The sequence below is a fragment of the Mauremys reevesii genome, linkage group 21 (assembly GCF_016161935.1).
Source record: "Mauremys reevesii isolate NIE-2019 linkage group 21, ASM1616193v1, whole genome shotgun sequence".
In the NCBI taxonomy this organism is placed as follows: domain Eukaryota; kingdom Metazoa; phylum Chordata; order Testudines; family Geoemydidae; genus Mauremys; species Mauremys reevesii.
Genome location: NC_052643.1, coordinates 10,138,498 through 10,156,269, shown reverse-complemented (window position 1 = coordinate 10,156,269; position 17,772 = coordinate 10,138,498). Strand labels below are relative to the sequence as shown.

Here is a 17,772-nt window from a genome sequence, read left to right as displayed (position 1 = left end):
CGACCCCCCAAAGGGCAAGAAACACTTTTGTTTCTACGCAAATGCTTCGATTCTGTACAAAAGTTTGCAACCTCCATGAAAACATAGGCACAGTCCCGAAGCTGAGAACCAGAGGCATGCAGGGTTCACCAGGCCGCCTTCGCAAAAGGACAGAAAAGCAGAGGGTTGATACTGTTTGATTATAAAGTCTTCCTGATGCCCCAGTCCTGCAAGTGCCTCCCTGATCCCTGACTGAGGCCTCTGAGTGCTACCACAGTACAAATAAAACCCGAGTCATTCAAATGCTGCAGTCCATTAGGGGCCCAAATTTCATAGAATCGTAGGAGTGGAAGGGATCTTGAGAGGTCATCTAGTCCAGTCCCCTGCAGTCATGGCAGGACTAAGTAATATCTAGACCAGGGGTGTCCAAACTACGGCCCGCGGGCCAACTGCGGCCCGCGGGTCAGTTTTTATTGGCCCGCAGCGGCTCCGGTTGAGCTCCCGCCGGCATGCCTGCGGCAGGTCCACCGGAGCCCGGGACGAGCGAACCTGCCGCAGGCATGCCGGCGGGAGCTCAACCGGAGCCGCGGGAAGACGGGACCCGCCGCAGTCATGCCTGCGGCAGGTCCGCTCGCCCCGGGCTCCGGTACACCTCTTGTGTGTGGCCCGGGCCTTTCCTTATTTTTCTATATTTGGCCCTCCCCCAAAAAACTTTGGACACCCCTGATCTAGACCATCACTGAAATTCAGTGGGAAGTGTATGCCCAGTTTCTTTAAATTCTTTTGAAACTCCCAGCCTTGTACCACGACCTTTCCCATTGTCTAGCACGGTCCCTGGTCAGCCTCTTGCTTGCTAATAGCATTGTAACTGTTCTGAGATGCAATGCATGAACCAGCTGGAGAGCGCCGTTGGTGTCTCTGGCCTGTCCAGAAGCAAGAAGGTGAGGTTAAACCACTTACTACCAAGAAAAGAGGCGAACCTGCATGCTTACAGGAATGAGTTGGATGACTAGTGTTTTTCTGATTTGCTCTCTTTCCTCTTTGAGTCATGCCAAAGCTATTTTTGCCCTTACACAGACGATGCTGAGTCATTGTTTTCTGGACCTTATCCACTAAGTATCTCGCTTTGTGGCTTGGCCGCCTCCACCATGTGTTTTGATAGGGACTTTTGTTGTTGTTTGGCTTCTCATTGTGGACTAGAAGCTAATGTTGCAAAGGTGATCATGCTGAAGCTACCCAGAGTCTGACTAAATCAACAATGGGGCTTGGAGATTGTGAGAGGTCAGTCAGAAGTGATTCATGTTTATTATTCTGGGAAAATAGCTGACTTCCCTGCCTTTCCCATGAATTAAAAATCCCTTTGCTAGGACTGCTAGAGAAGCCTTAGTGTTTTCTTTAGAATGTGTCAGTGGGAGGATGTAAAGGGCTTTTCATGGCTCCTTTTAAATCTGATAGATGCCCCCTTTGGGTGGACGCACACATTTGTACTGAAATTTCCCTTTCTGGCTGTGCTGATAATTTCATCTGAGATCTGTGCCCAGTCACCCTTCTGGGAGATCAGTTTCTGTGTGTGTTTGCTCTTAGACCATGGTGGCTTCTGACAAGTCTTGCTAAATGCTGGTTCTGCCGTATTGAACAAACTGTTTTGTTGAAGAATTGAGTGCAAACAAACTCAGCTCACCAGTGGAATTTCAAGAAGGCAGCGTAGTCTAATGGGCAGAGCACCAGACTGCGAGTTGGGAGAGATGGGTTTTATTATTGGTTCTGCCACCATCTCTGTGCCGATTTCCCCATTGGTAAAATGAGGTTATTTATACTTTGCCGCCTTTTGTAAAGTGCTTTGAGATCTATGGGTGGAAAGTGCTAATTGTTGTACTAAAAGATCAGCAATCCGTCTCTTCCCCTTTATTAAACAACAACAACCACCCCCCTCTTGCTCTTGTTCAGATATACCTGGCTTTATCTGCCCATCCTGGTTTCTGAATCCATATTTACTGAACTGGTCCCTGTATTAAAGTGGCTTAGAGGGAGCTGTAAAAATACTCAAAGTAGCCAAGTGTAATGGTAAGAGAACACTACAGAGTTAGGGTTGGAAGGCCTTGTTGGAAACCCAGGGGTTCTCCAGGTGTGTAGGTAACCAAGTATTGTCGCCCAAGTGCTGTGCTACGCTACACCATGAAAAAGACAAAGCCATTAACAATGCAGTGTTGTTGTAGTTGTGTCGGTCCCAGGATATTAGAGAGACAAGAAGGGTGAGGTCGTACCTTGTACTGGACCAACTTCTACTGTTGAGAGAGACAAACTTCCGAGCTTACACAGAGCTCTTCTTCAGACCTGAGCTCTGTGCAGGATCAAAAGCTGGTGTCTCTCACCAACAGAAGTTGGTCCGGTACAAGATATTACCTCCCCCACCTTGTCTCTCTAAAGCTGTTAGCAAGTCTATTAATGCCATCTTGTGCTGTGATCCTGGCAGAGCTCTCAAGCCATGCAGGGTTGGACATGGTCAGTGTTTGGATGGGAGACCTCCAGAGAAAACCCACAGAAAGAGGTGGTGGTGGTGGTGATCTCCCTTCTAAGTCTACACTGAACCAGTGCTTCAGGGTAGTGCTAGGAGGAGCTGTGCTGTGAGATAACCCCTACTCAGAAGTCCTTGCCACGTGTGATCAAGATTTCATGGGACTTCCCACAAGTGTAGGCATTTCAGTGTAGCCAAATTCCAACTCCAGTAACTATGTGCTGCCTTCTTAAATCCCCCCTGCAGTTTCAAGTGCTCTTCTCGCTCTAAACTGAAGCGTAATGTTCTACGTGCAGTTGAAAAGCTGCTGGTTCCACCCCAGGGCTGGGTGCACTGGGTACTATATATTGTTGGGTGTATGTTTACCTGCTCCAGGGGCTGGATGTGGAGATTCTGAGGGCTGTTGTGGGGAGGGGTTATTCCTTGACATTTTGGGGGGCCTGTTTTGCTCATACTCCCTTGCTAACCCTCCTCTTCCCATCAGCCAGCTCCTGGCACCACACGCGGTTCAATCTCCCTGTTCCCCTTGCAGGACTGTCCAATAGCCTGGGTGAATGTCATGCTCTTTGACTACAAGGACCAGCTGAAAACAGGAGAGTGCTGCCTGCCCATGTGGTCATCATTTCCAGGTACCACAGCTGTGGTCTCCTCCATCGGGGTGGGGAGCGAGCACAGGAGGGGCAAGAGCTGCATCTCCTTTTAGCAGCACAGACGGAGCAAGAGTTCTTGTATTTTACTGACACACTTTCTGCCAGCTGGTATGACCGAGTTACAGTAGCACCTAGAAGCCCCACCCTGATTAGGGCCCATTGTGCTGCGCACTGGGTGCACATGTCATGAGAGACAGACTCTACCCAGAGGAGCTCACAAGCTAGAGAGACAGGACACAGCAGGCTGGGAGGGGAAACAGGGCACAGGGAACTGAGGAGACATGCCCTATGCTAGACAGCAGATCAGTGTCAGAGATGAGACTAGAACTCGGGTCTCCTGAGTCCCAGTCCAGTGCTCTGTCTGCTGGGCCATGCTGCCAAGTCTCACGTTGCCCTCCCACCTCCCTTCACCGAGCTTTGGGAATCCAGCCTGAGGATCTTTTTACTCTTTCAGATGAGAAAGGGGAGCTGCTGAACCCCATGGGCACAGTCCAGAGCAACCCCAACACGGAGAGCGCAGCAGCCCTGGTCATCTGCTTCCCCAGCGTCACACCCCATCCTGTGTATTACCCATCCTTTGAACAGGTAAAGGGCAGGGCATCTCTCCGGATGGGTCACCTTGCTTCCTGGCCTACCGAACACGACGTTCTAACGTGTCCCATAGAGCAGCATAGAAGGGCTGGGTGCAGGTAGCTGGTTAATAAAGGCTGCCAAGGACTAATTGAAAGCTTTGTTCTTATCGCAACACACACTGGGGTGGGTCCAGCCTGGCAGTCAGTCAGTCCCATGTAAGGCCCAGAAAATCTCTCCGTAGAGAGGTGGTGAAGCACTGGAATGGGTTACCTAGGGAGGTGATGGAATCTCCATCCTTAGAGGTGTTTTTAAGGCCCGGCTTGACAAAGCCCTGGCTGGGATGATTTAGTTGGTGTTGGTCCTGCTTTGAGCAGGGGGTTGGACTAGATGACCTCCTGAGGTCTCTTCCAACCATAATCTTCTATGATTCTATTCTATGAGCATTTGTCTGCAGACAGATTTACGAACTTGGCAAGCTGTGGTGGAAAGGGAGCTCTGCCTGTGTTTCAACTGGGTCAGAATTTTGGGCTTCCTCTGTTGACAACCTCAGATTATCTGAAGTGGCTTTGTTAAAAAAGGAAGAGTTTCCCGATCACTAGTGGAAGCTTGTTAATGCAAAACTGCCTGATTCCAAATGAGAGTAAAATTGCAGATGTGCAGTTGCAGGTCAGGAGTGAAGGGCCCAGAATTCTGCAGTGTTTACAGAAGGGCAGGTTTCTGAAAAAGCCTGTGTCTTGGCGTGAGGTTTGTGGAAAGGAGGGAAGAGAGACATAAGGGAAAATGAGTGCTGTAAGAGAGCTCCCAGCTGGCCAGCACTCACTGATAACTGAAAATGTGGTATGAGAAAGCTACATCTATTGCTCATTTCCACTGACCAGACATCTGGAATGGAAACAGCTCCAGGAGAGGCTGTATCCGTTCCAGAAAAGGAAGCGGGAATACTGCTCTTGCTGGAAGAGGTGGATAATTCTCTGCAGACACGTCCATAACCGAGTGTGTCACCACCCGTGGCAGCTTGTACAAAACTATCCGCTTGGCCGGAGCACTTCCAAGAATCCACCATTCTGTTATTGCTCTGGAGGGAATGGTTTGCGTTATCTTGGACGTCACTGAGCGCGGCTGTGCCTCACCTCTCTGCGATCGTTGACAGGCGCGCCATTCTCCCAGAGGGACTCGAACTCTTGGCTTGCATGATTGCTGCCCTCTTCCCATTTCTCTACCTTCTTATTCCTGCTGGGTGCAGTGACCCCTGGTGGTGAGAGCAGAACTGCATGGCTGATCACTACCGACTCTCCTGCTGCTGAACTGTCAGCAGGGCATGATTCTGCTCTGGAGGGCTTGGGAACTCGCTGGGCTCTCATGAAGAGTAGCTGAAGAGCGGGCTTTCTGGTGGGCATAAAGGGGAGGTGGGCTGTGGAGAAGATGAAGGCAGACGCTTCACTTAGCCTGTACTCGTATTGCAGCTGTTGGAGTTGGGGAGGAACGGAGAGTACACCCGCGCCGCACCAGAGGATCCAGAGGAGGTAAGTGTCTGGCATCATCCAGCCAACTTCTGTCAGGTCTGACAGGTGCTCCCTAGGGAACTGCACACATGGGTCTCCTTGGGTGCTTTTTCTGGGAGACCCGCCCCCTACCCCATCCTCACCCAGCTGCCCTCAGCTCTGCATGGGCCTGGCTTTCCTGGGAGAGGGGCCCCTCAAGCTGTGTCCAATGTCCATCCTGGCTCCTTTCCCCACTTGGGTTGTGCACCCTAATAGCTCCCCCTGGGGCCCAGCCTTGCAGCATCTCCCAGGGAACGGAGAGAACTGCCAGGCCATTTCAGATTCAGACTGAACCCCCTACGTTCCTCTGAGCAGAAGCAGCAGCTGAGGGAGATCCTGGAGCGGAGGAGCCACACCGAACTCTATGAGCATGAGAAGGACCTGGTGTGGAAGATGAGGTACGAGATCCGGGACCAGTACCCAGAGGCCTTGGCAAAGCTCCTCATCATCACCAAGTGGAACAAACATGAGGATGTTGCCCAGGTGAGGCTGGGGCGGGTGAGGACCATGGGTCAAGCAGCCAGCCCAGATTACAGACTCTGGGGACCCCCGTTGGAAAGCAGGGGACAGTGCGTGGCTGCTTTTGTCCTCCCTTTTCCATCGGCCTTTGCTCTGTGCACAGGCGCATCGGGGTGTCCCCAGCCCCTTCAGGTCCTGAGATCCCAGAGCTTGTGGATTCTGTTACTGTGCAGGCAGCATATGCTGTAGGGCTTTTGGGTTAGGACTTGGGGAGCTGGCTCCCGGTTCCGTTGGGTACAGTGAGACGTGATCTCCCCTGAACCATCTCTGACAGAGTCAAGGTTCTGCTGTGTTCTGGGCTTTGCAGTCTCTGGGCGCTAAACAAGAGATAGATGAAAACTGTCCTTGCCCCCCAAGAGCATACTCCGCTGCCGAGGCCAAAACAAATGCAACCTTGTCAGGTAGTAAAGTGTTCCAGGCTCAAGGCCTGGCTCCTTGCATCAGCCTCTCCCGATAGCTTAGATGCTGCCCCCTCCATGGTCTCCGCTTCCTTTCTGACTCCTCCTTTCACACCTCGTTCTCGCCCCTGCAGATGATCTCCCTGCTCCAGTCCTGGCCGGAGCTGCCTGTCCTGAATGCCCTGGAGCTGCTGGATTTTAGCTTCCCTGATCGCTATGTTGGTTCCTTCACGATCAACTCGTTAAAAAAGCTGACGTAAGTACACACCATGGGGGGAAGCTGTTTTTTGATTGGCTGTAGGGTGGCAGAGTAGGATTATGGGAAAATGCTTGAGTCTCTTCTGTACACATAGGTACAATTGATGCAGCCAGGGTGATGTCGTCTTTGATCTTCCTTTTCCTTCCCCAGAGATGACGAATTGTTCCAGTATCTGCTGCAGCTCGTCCAGGTGCTCAAGTATGAATCCTACTTAGACTGTGAATTAACCAAGTTCCTATTGGACAGAGCTTTAGCCAATCGCAAAATAGGACACTTTCTGTTTTGGCATCTCAGGTAAAGAGCGACCTTATAGAAGACTCTGCTTGGGTAACCAAGTAAAACCAGTATTTACTGAAATCCTGATTGCGCAGGATTGTGTGTATATGAGAGAGAAAGAGAGAGAGAGAGAGACTTGGTTCAATACATGTATTGTAAGACTATTGATCATTCTTACCCAGTCCCTTTCAGTGAAGTATTTCTATGGTTGTCAGACTTCCAGGAGTGCAGTTCTGACTCTGAATGTGACTGTAAAAATGGCATCCCAGGGTCTTCTCTGTTTCTTCTCTTGCTGATTCCATATCAAATGGGACTCATTTGACAAGTAAAAAGATGTTGAGGACAGTTTTCAAAAGTACCATAGTGACTTGGGAGCTTAAGACACGTTGATTTCCCAGGAGACTCAGGCTTCTAAGTCAATGTAGGTGCCTTTGACAGTTTTATGTGTTATTTCTAACTGCCAGCGTGGCAAACTCGCCCTGGAATCTGAGAGGCAAGATGGTGATACATTTTTAGACTCCAGATTGCTGAGATTCTAAACATTCTGGGACAGACCAGGCCTGATCCACACCCAAAGTTGCCCTAGTTTAACAAGAGGTATGATGGTGCACTGACTTAGTTAAACCTTGTGTGTGGACACACTTTTATCGGGTTAACTCTGGCTTGTATCAGTTTAGCTTGCACCTGTAATGTACGTTGGTGATCCTGATGTAAATGTTGCATTTTCAGGGCACGCTTTCCCTCCTCCTCCCTCTGCTCCCCGTGAAGCCTTAGACACTTCGCTGTGTATGCCCAAATTTGGTGACTGGGGGATGCTTCCACTGGGTGCCCTACAGGGGCCTGCTTTTCAGAAGGCAGGTGCTCAGCACTTTCTGAAAATCGGGCTCCTTTAAGATGTCTCAGGCTGGGTACCCGGGATCAGCAGTCTCTGAAAATGTGGAGAACACTGGCCAGAACACTGAGGTGGTTCTCTGACAGGAATGTTTAACAAGTTAGTCATCCAGTAAGAAGGCTCGTGGCTTCAGGCAATGAAGTTTTCTTTAGAACCCTCTGTTCTCTCCCCCCCACCCCCCCCGGTTACATAAAAGGAATCTAAATGGAGCCATTAATAATATTTTTCCTGTGCTGGTGTGAACAAGAGAACTAGTCACTAGCTGCAGAGTCAGGTTAGCTTTAATCTCCCTCTTTCTATAGGTCAGAGATGCACGTCCCTGCAGTCGCCCTCAGGTTTGGCCTGATTTTGGAGGCCTATTGCAGAGGCAGCAACTACCATATGAAAGTTCTAATGAAGCAGGTAAGGGGCTGCTCTTAGGCAGAAGGCTGACTGTCCCTTGCTCCCAGCTGCATGTTGTCTGTTAGGGTTGGAAGATTTATTTGTATTGTTGTAGTGCCTCGGAGCCTTAGTCACAGACTCATAGACTTTAAGGCCAGAAGGGACCGTCGTGATCATCTCGTCTGCCCTCCTGCACACTGCAGTCCACAGAACCTCACCCGCTCCTGACATAGGCTCCTAACCTCTGGCTGAGTTACTGAAGTCCCAGATCATGATTTAAAGACTTCACGTTACAGAGAATCCACCATTTATATTAGTTTAAATCTGCAAGTGACCTGTGCCCCATGCTGCAGAGGAAGGCGAAAAACCACAGGGTCTCTGCCAATCTCACCTTGGGGGAAATTCCTTCCTGACCCCAAATATGGTGATTAGATCCTGAGCATGTGGGCAAGACCTACCAGCCAGACACCTGGGAAACAATTTTCTCTAGTAATTCAGAGCCCTCCTCATCCAATGTCCCATCACCGGCCGTTGGAGATATTTGCTGCTAGCAGTCGCAGATCAGCTATATGCCATCATAGGCAGCCCCACCATAAACTTTTCAAGCTCAGTCTTGCAGTTAGTTAGATGTTTTGCCCCCATGCTCCCCTTGGGAGGCTGTTCCAGAACTTCACTCCTCTTATGGTTGGAAACCTTCGTCTAATTTCAAGCCTAAACTTGTTGATGGCCAGTATATATCCATTTGTTCTTGTGCCAACATTGGCGCTTAACTTAAATAACAAATCTCCCTCCCTGGTATTTAGCCCTTTGATATATTTATAAAGAGCGATCATATCTCCCCTCAGCCTTCGTTCGGTTCGGCTAAACAAGCCAAGCTCTTTCTCTTCTCAGGTAGGTTTTCCGTTCCTCAGATCATCCTAGTAGTCCTTCTCTGCACCGGTTCCAGTTTGAATGAATCTTTCTTAAACATGGGAGACCGGAATTGCACACAGTATTCCAGATGAGGTCTCACCAGTGCCTTGTATAATGGTACTAACATTTTCCTGTTTCCACTGGAAATACCTCACCTGATGTGTCTGAGGACTGCATTAGCCTTTTTCACAGCCGCATCACACTGGCAGCTCTCTGGCTCATAGTCATCCTGTGATCAACAAATACACCCAGGTCTTTCTCCTTCACTGTCGCTTCCAACTGATAAGTCCCCAGCCTGGAGTCCATTGTATTAGGCGCTGTGCAGACACTGAACAAAAAGATGCTCCCTGCCCCAAGGGACTTAGTCTGTGTAACTGATAACATCAGACTGACAGCGATAATTCTTTTCTTTATGGGGTGTTAGACCCAGAGTTCATGTTCAGTTTTGCTCACGTCTCTCCCCACCACACACACAGTCCACGAGGTTTAGAAGTGCAGCTGCAGTCCTTCCAGCTGGGGTGGTCCAGAATGGATAGGACTCTTTGCAGACCAGCAGGGCAGTGCAATGCAATGTTCACTAGTGGGGACTGAGTCAGATCTCCTGTGTCGGTTCCTAGTGCTGCTGTTGACTCACTGTCTGATTTAGTGCCGTGACTTTCTGCACTTCACTTTCCCCAGGTGGGGATTATTTAAGCACTTTACAAATCTAGGTTTCAGCCATTGGCTGACGGGCTGTAAAAGTGCAAAGCTTTATCTGTGCCTGTTGGACACAGCTGTCCCAGGAGTGGGCATGTGATTGTGATAGTCAGGTCATAGGCCAAATCCAAGATGTGATTGCAAATCACTTACCTCTCTGGTGACACACGGCATAAACTTTAGCTCCTTAGAGGCCTTTGTGCACAACCAGAAGCTGTCAGTTATACTGCAGGATAAAGATGTTAAATTTCCCCCCCCGCACACACACACACACAGTGGGTTTGGTAACTTCCCCTCAGCAGAGGGCGATGGGGCACTGCCCTCTTGGCTGGTGCTCTGATGAAGCTGCATTGTTCAGTTCACGGTGAACACAGGATAGTTTGTTTGTTTATTTAAATTCTGGATGAAATGTTAGTGCTTACAAGAGAGGAAGGGAGGGTGCAGGGCACGAGCCTAGGACTTGGGAGACCTGGATGCAAGTGACCTTGGGCAAGCCACTTAGCCCTTGCTGTGCCTCAGTTCCTCCATCTGTAACATGGGGATAATAGCGCTGCCATCCCTCCGGGGCTGTGGTGAGGATCAATACGCCAAAGACTGTGAGGTGCTCAGGTACTATGGTGATGGGCCATGGAAGTACCTTAGATAAAGAGGAAGAGATAGATTAGGGAAGGACCCATAGGATTGTCAGCAGAACTAGCCAATGCACGTCAATCTTGATCCACACCACGTGTGTTGTTCCAGTCCTGGGACCCCTACGCAGCTCCGCTAGCACACTTCTCGCCTAACCCACAGACCTCTCTCTTACTGGGCCTCCACACTGACCCTCGATTTCAGGACTGAGTCCCTACGCTGCTTTGCCAATATCCCTGCTATCCACGTTCTGTACTTCCCTCGGGCAGCCACCACCAAACATGCTGTGCGTAGCCAGTGTTCGCGAGGGGGAGACGAGAATGAAGCCAGCCTTACTTTCCCATGTGGCCCTATAAGCAGGGTTTCTCGCTTTAATTTTTTTTCCTTTGTCTGTGTCAGGGGGAAGCACTTAATAAAATGAAAGCCTTGAATGACTTCATTAAAGTGAGCTCTCAGAAGGCCACCAAACCACAAGCCAAGGAGATGATGCATGTGTGCATGAAGCAGGAGACCTATCTCGAGGCACTATCCAATCTCCAGTGCCCCCTGAACCCCACCATTATTCTTGCTGAAGTTTGGTAAGGAGGATTGGTGCTCCGTGCCCTTAACTGCCATGTGGTTTTTGCATTGCTGTTCGGTGGAAGAGCCTAGATCACTGGCTTTCCTGATCTCTCCCTCCCACCTGTGTTAGTCTCTTGTCTGTTAGGAGCATTTGCAGCTGGTTTTGCATATGAGGCTCCACTCCCCATGTCTGAGTGGGAAGAGACCCTGACTGATGAAAGGTTTCTTCCTTTTCTCTAGTGTGGATCAGTGCACTTTTATGGACTCCAAGATGAAGCCGTTGTGGATTGTGTTTAATAATGAAGAAGAAGGTGGAAGGGGAGTGGGCATCATTTTCAAAAATGGAGACGGTAAGTCCTGCGAGTTCTGTACCTCTGATCTCCAGGGGCATTAATGGATATAAAACATTCCCGTGCAGTAAATGGGCTGGGGCTTGGACTCTGAACTGTGTATCATTGTTAGGTGAGGAGACTGAGGCTTTGACATCAGGATTTCCCATGGAGATCGAGCAGGCTCTTATCTAAACAGTCGCCAGGCACAGCTCTGTCATTCAGACCTTGTAGCCCAAGTGGCTGTAAGGAATGAGCTGGAGCTGTGCGGGAGCCCTAGCCTCTCTTAGCAGGAGCCACTACTGGGAATGGGGAAGGAGCGCTGGGCCTGGAGGAGCTTTCAGGTATTCCTATCCCAGCCTCTGCCAGTAGGAGTCGCTGTAGCAAGGGGGTTCTGCCATAGTGCATTTTGGCTCATTGAGGCTCAGTGATTTCAGCTGTACCTCTGTTCAGAGAGAGGCTTTCTGAAGTGCCCCTGACAGAGCCACGGGAACAGAGCCACTGGCCGAATGAAAGGCAGTGGACAAACCTGTCCCGCTCCAGGCAGAGGGAAGGCATCTAACACTGCCAGGCCCAATTGCGGTGACAGCGGGAAACTCTGCTGCATGCAGGTGCCCCCTAGTGGTCAGCTATAGAAAGTGAGAAATATGGCAAACCTCTTCCATATGCTCTCAAGAGAGCAGCAGGAGGGGAAAATGGGAGAAATATAACTGTCTTCATCTGTCACGTCTGGCCAGATCTCCGTCAGGACATGCTGACTCTGCAGATGATCCAGCTGATGGACGTACTGTGGAAGCAGGAGGGTTTGGACCTGAGGTGAGTCACTTGTGCTACGCCAGTGGTAGTTTGCATTTGGACTGAATCGCTGTCAGTTGTCCTATATTGCCCTAGCAGGGAAAGACAGAGACAAAGCCTGTGTGGAGTGGGTCAGGGGGAGGTAAGAGTAGAGGTATGATTGGGTGAGGGAGAAAGAACTTAAATATCTGATACTGCAGCTGAAATCACAGTGGACAAGGGAGGATTGTGTCACAGCTGCCCCTAGAGGGAACCAGCGGGGTTGCTCTTACACATGAGACCAGCTGCTAGCCCTGTTTAGGGGGCTAATGAGAGGGAGGGTGGATGGAGGGGGCAGAATAACTGCAGCTCCTGCTCCCCTCCTCCTTACCCCAAGAACCAAAGGGAACTCTTCCAGCTCAGTGTCCCATCACCACTGCCTCCCACTGAAGATGGTGAGTGAAGTTTCCAGTTATTGTTAATAGAGATGGGCCTATTTCCATCATTATTGCCGTTATCGGCCCTGAAATTCAGTGGCACAAGTAGTGGTTAGAGTAGGGCACAGAAAGTTGGTCTGCCTCAGCTTTATTCGAAGCTCTGCCACTGAGTCGCTGTGAAGCCTTGGGCAAGTCACACTGCTTCTTTGTACCTCCCTTTGCCCGTCTTTAAAATTGGGGTGGTGGTGGGGGAATGTGTAATGAAACTGACCGGCCTCCCAGGAGGGTTATGACAAGGCCTAGTGGATGTCTGTAACATGCTTAGAGAGCCTCAGAGTAAAGGTGCTAGACAAGGGCAAAATATTTCTTGTTTAACCCGGGCCTCCAGGTGAGCACCTCTTTCTTCTGTGTGCCCAGTCCTCCAAGGTGCAACCTGCCCTCAGCTCACTTGGGAGTCATTGGAAGTCGAGGCGCTTGGCACCTTTGTACACTGATGCTTGTTGCTGGCTGAGTACCCTTGGGATTTGCAGAGGTCCCTGGTTGCTGTGTGTGGAAAATTAGGTGACACCCCTACCCCCCCAGGATTTATGCCAGCAAATCCCCTTTGTAAAGTGGAGGATGGGGAATCCCAAAGAAAAGCCAAGCCAATGCTGTGCGAGGTCTCACTGAAAGGTGTTTCTCTCATCTCTGCAGGATGACCCCTTACGGCTGCCTCTCCACAGGCGACAAGACGGGGCTGATCGAAGTCGTCATGCACTCGGACACCATTGCCAACATCCAGTTGAACAAGAGCAACATGGCAGCCACTGCAGCTTTCAACAAGGATGCGCTGCTGAACTGGCTAAAATCCAAGAACCCAGGGTAGGTGGGACTGTGCTCACTGCAGCTTCAGGCTTCCTTCCAGCTGGAGACACATTCTGTTGCTTTGCTCTATTGTCACCTCCCCTCTTCGGTTCCTTCTGATTTCCAAGCCATCCAGGAACAATGGGGAGTGCATGCTGCATCCCTGAGCTATAGCTTCATTCTGGTGCCTGTGTCCATGCCCGATACACCAGCAAGCATCCCATGTGTCCAGCTGGGTCTTGGAAATGTTCCAGGGCAGGACAAAGCTCACCACTCCCTTGGGATACAAGAGGCTTTTTTCAGGTTCACCCCCAGCCTGGGGGGCTGAGAGGTGCTGAGCTCAGCATCCACAGCTTTACTGGGAGTCATGGATGCTCATTGCTAGTTGGATCTGGCTCTTGATGCACTAAGGGATAAGGGCCTGCATCTTCCCAGCTTTGTAGAAGCCTGATGATACTAAGGGGATATAAATGAGAGGGCCAGATTGATGGCCCTGCAGGCTTAAGTTCTCTATCAGTGAGGGGCAGTAACAGTGCTTCCCTCCTCCCCAAACCACCCCGCCTGTCCCAGACCTGCAGGAACCACCATTAGGGATGAGTGAGGTTGTTCAGTCCCCACAGTCCTGTGAAGCCAACTGATTTGGTTAAGACTGAGCAGGAGTCCCATCCTCCCTTCCCTCATGGAGGAGGGACAAGAAGAGGCTCCGGTGAAGGACCTTACAGAAAACACAGGATTGGTAGTTTGTGTACATGTCACACTGGGTTCAGCAGGTTGACATGGGGAAGGGGATATGAGAGCGAGAGCCCTAGGGTAAAGTATTTGTATTCAAAGTACATCATCAATTTGGGTTTAGACTCATCTTCGTTTCTGTCCCCCGCAGTGAAGCACTAGAACAAGCCATAGAGGAGTTCACTCTTTCCTGCGCTGGGTACTGTGTGGCAACGTACGTGCTGGGCATAGGGGACCGGCACAGCGACAACATCATGATCCGGGAAACTGGCCAGGTATGGAGCGTTCGCTGGTACTGGAGATCTCAATGCTGCTGTTTGTCTCTTTTGCCATAGTGTGTGCAGGCCACTCCGAGGGGAATAGAAACATCCCAGTTGGTTTCTTTGCTATCTTCAGACCAGATTATCTGGGGCTCAGCAGCTCCCACACTAAGGCCCCAGACCTTCCACCCTAATAGTAGAGAATGGAAAAATTCTCCCTAGCTCTGCCCATTTGTGTGGCCAAAACAAGACTTGACTCTCAGGCAATTACATAGCTTCAGAATATATTTGCCCTTCTTTTTTGCATGCCTTGATCAGCAGTGAAATTTCACTTTCCTGGGATTTTTAATGACCGTGGGTTTCAGGTCTCATCTTGTATCCTTCACTTCCATTATTCCAGAGGCCGCAGGCAAAGCTAGGAAGGGGAAACCCCCTTTGCCAACAGGACACGTTAGACTGTGGGGACAGTCTTGGGGGAAGGCGTGGAAGCCCCATCTCTTGTTCAGTCTAGTTTGCAATGAGCCAAAGCCATAGGAAACAGCCATGTACTGACCTATGGGAGATGAACTAGAAAGAGGCCCAGTAGATTGCTAGGTGCTTGTCAGGGAGTGGACTCACCCCTGTGGCGCCTCCTGCTGGTCATCCATGGGAATTAGCTCTTCCAGCATCCAGGAGCGCCCCCTGCATGTTGGTGATCCACCTTACCACTGGCACCCATGTCCCTCCCAGGACCCCAGTGCCCCTTTCTCTGGGTTGCTGCCCCCGTGGCAGTACCCTACCCAGGGGAACCCCCACCCACTAATCCCACCTTGCCTCAGTGTAAGGCTACTGCCAGTCCCCATCTAGCCCCACTCCTTGGGGCAGACTGCAGTATACACCGCTCATCACAGGCAAGGTTGGGCTGGACCTGCTGCCTCTCTCTATAGTTGGGCTGTCCCGTCCTGGTACTGGTCTTAGGCCCGCAGCCTGGGGGTTTTCCAGGCTGGAGCTCCCCAACCCCACTTCACGTACCCTGCTCAGCTCCCTAGCAGCCAGGCCCTTCTCTCTACCAGCAGAGAGAGTCCTGAGCTTCTGGCTGCCCTGGCCTTATAAGGCCCAGTTAGTCTGTTTGGGGTGTGGCCCCAGCTGCAACCACTTCGCCCAATCAGCTGGGGCTTTGCTCCTTTCCCCAGCCCCAGCCCTCTCCTGGGCTGTTTCAAGCCCCGCAGGGCAGGAGTGGTAACCACCCCGCTACAGTGCGATAGTCCTGTTTGAATTGCTATCTGATATTAGTGAGCAAGCTATCAGCTGCTGAGCTCTGAAATTCAGAGCTGTGGAAGATAAGTGGCTCTGTCTGCACTTTCTTCATGTAGCACCCCCCTAGATCCCTGCTCATCCCGTCTTCATGCTGCTTTAGATCCCTGCAGTGGGACAAGTGCTGGCCTGGAAACAAGCACAGCCATTGCTGTGATGAAAGACCTTATAAAAACCTAGAGATGCCTTTGCTCTGTGAATGCAGCAGCAAGGGGGCTAACTTCACACTCTGCATCTATGGGGCTCAAGAAAGCTCTGGAGAGCTGCTGCTGAGGGTTTCTTTCTACTTGACAGAAATGACATGGAGGCTTGGGAATCTGCAAGGCTCAGGGATATAAATTCTGCAGGGCTTGTGACAATCTACTTTTTGCCACTAGAGGGTGCCGGAACCCTTTGAACAGCAGCATTGATTTGTTTATTTCAGGGTTTAGAGCAGCCTTGCAACCTGGTCATGAAAAACCTGTACTCACCTAGAGAGAGCTCTGTCCTAAAAAACCCACTTCCAGTGTGTGTAGTTTTGCAGCTGTCTCCAACAGGGCATCAGACATCCAGCCATAATGTAGGAATCAGAATTGCCCTTCTGAAGTGAATTATTGGCTCATCTAGTTTGCTATCCTGCCTCTGGCAATGACCTATTTTCTGAGGCTTTAGGAGGACACAAAAATCCCCCATGTGTATCCAGTGCTGCAGGGGTAAGAATCCTTCCTGACCCAGCCAGCACTTAACTTATGCATGGATGCATTACTGGTAACACTTGTGTCCTATAAAGTAAGTACTTCCCCGTTATCCATGGACTGAGATGGGACAGGTGCTCTAGTGTTTTCCATGAGACCGTGTCTGATCGCTTTAGAATAGAATCCGGAGTAGAGTACAGATGCCAGGCAGCCATAGGGGCCTGATCATTTTGAGGAGTTTTTTTTATTTCGCTTGGAGATATAAAGCACATTCTCACACTGAGAAGTGCAAGAGAGTTTAAGCAGACACATCCCACTAATAATTCTTTTCTTTCTTAATTCCAGCTGTTTCATATTGATTTTGGCCACTTCTTGGGGAACTTCAAGACCAAATTTGGTATTAACAGAGAACGGGTTCCTTTTATCTTAACCTATGACTTTGTGCATGTGATCCAGCAAGGGAAAACTAACAACAGTGAGAAGTTTGAAAGGTGAGCGCCACTGATCTTACTCAGGCTTTGACACATCCACCCCAAAACATTTTGCGAGTTTGTAGCAATCAATCACTTCATCAAACAGTTGCCTGCAAATGCTCTGTATCCAAAACTGTCAGTGTGCAACAAGGTGGGTGAGGTAATTTGGTGAGAGAGAGACGAGCTTTTGAACTTACACAGAGCTCTTCTTCAGGTCTGGAAAATGTGCTCAGTGTCACAGCTAAATACAAAGCGGATCAGATTGTTTAGCATAACTAGTTAACACAGGTTTCAAGGGACCATTCAGTGTGAAGTGGCCTGTTACCACCTCTACAGTCATGAGGGAGAAAGCGGGGACAGGTATAAATTGTAAATCCAGTCTCTCGATTCCGTCCATGATTTTTAGTCTCTAGCAAATTTAAGCTCCCAGGCTCATCTTTTGAAGGTGTTGGGCAGGTTTCCTTTGAGGATGAGGCCTGCTAGTTTTGTGAAAAGTGTTCACCCCCAGGTAACATGGTGTTTTTGTCTTTTATCATTATTCAGTGTGAGTTCGTTTGAGAGTGTAGTGATGGTCTGGTTTCACCCACATAATTGTTGCTGGAGCATTTAGTACACTGGATGACATACACCACATGTTGTGATAGGCATGTGTGAGGCCCATGAAAGGTGTTGTGTGCAAGGTATTGATCATCATAGCAGTGGAAATGTAGCAAAACAGATGCAAAAACCTGCAGCCATAACACTTCCAACCATACAAGCAGTTTAAATTTAGAGTGAGAGAAAGTACTTGAGTTCAAAATGACCCAGGCTACCACTTAGCTCTTGCTTGAGCTGACAAACCCTTGGGGAGTGGCCATTGGTATGAGTGGTTAAAGCTAATGCATTTAGAAGATTAGGGCACAGCGGAGAGCTGGCTTTCCTCTGCGGGTGCTCTAGGATCAAGCGCTCATCATAAGAATTGGCCTCACCCTATGGGGGTATGGACAGAGACTAAACACAAACAGTTTGTATGTGAGAGAGACTCAGGTCTGGATTTGGGGCAGGGGCCAATGAGCCACTGCCCTTAGTCTTTTCCAGCTCTTGCTAAAGCATATTCTTTTAGTAACAATTGGAAGCATGGGCTAGTCATAAAACATTTGCCCAGCTCTTGGAACACCTTGTGCTCAACACAGAGGAGG

The 17,772-nt window shown here is 49.9% G+C and overlaps 1 protein-coding gene across 4 annotated transcripts in view; it reads left to right on the top strand.

The window, feature by feature from the left end:
- Nucleotides 1-17,772, top strand: part of PIK3CD (phosphatidylinositol-4,5-bisphosphate 3-kinase catalytic subunit delta) — a 53,647-nt gene that overhangs the window by 32,941 nt on the left and 2,934 nt on the right. For all 4 annotated transcript variants that reach the window (XR_005590419.1, XM_039509329.1, XM_039509330.1 and 1 more), the window contains exons 9-21: nucleotides 3,027-3,123; nucleotides 3,599-3,729; nucleotides 5,181-5,240; nucleotides 5,574-5,741; nucleotides 6,310-6,431; nucleotides 6,585-6,728; nucleotides 7,905-8,004; nucleotides 10,621-10,799; nucleotides 11,023-11,132; nucleotides 11,849-11,927; nucleotides 13,016-13,183; nucleotides 14,046-14,169; nucleotides 16,467-16,612. Coding sequence is in view for 3 of the 4 variants with exons in the window: in XM_039509329.1 (XP_039365263.1) it covers nucleotides 3,027-3,123; nucleotides 3,599-3,729; nucleotides 5,181-5,240; nucleotides 5,574-5,741; nucleotides 6,310-6,431; nucleotides 6,585-6,728; nucleotides 7,905-8,004; nucleotides 10,621-10,799; nucleotides 11,023-11,132; nucleotides 11,849-11,927; nucleotides 13,016-13,183; nucleotides 14,046-14,169; nucleotides 16,467-16,612 (1,628 nt within the window). In the remaining variant the exon portion in view is untranslated. The remainder of the gene's footprint in view (nucleotides 1-3,026; nucleotides 3,124-3,598; nucleotides 3,730-5,180; nucleotides 5,241-5,573; nucleotides 5,742-6,309; nucleotides 6,432-6,584; nucleotides 6,729-7,904; nucleotides 8,005-10,620; nucleotides 10,800-11,022; nucleotides 11,133-11,848; nucleotides 11,928-13,015; nucleotides 13,184-14,045; nucleotides 14,170-16,466; nucleotides 16,613-17,772) is intronic.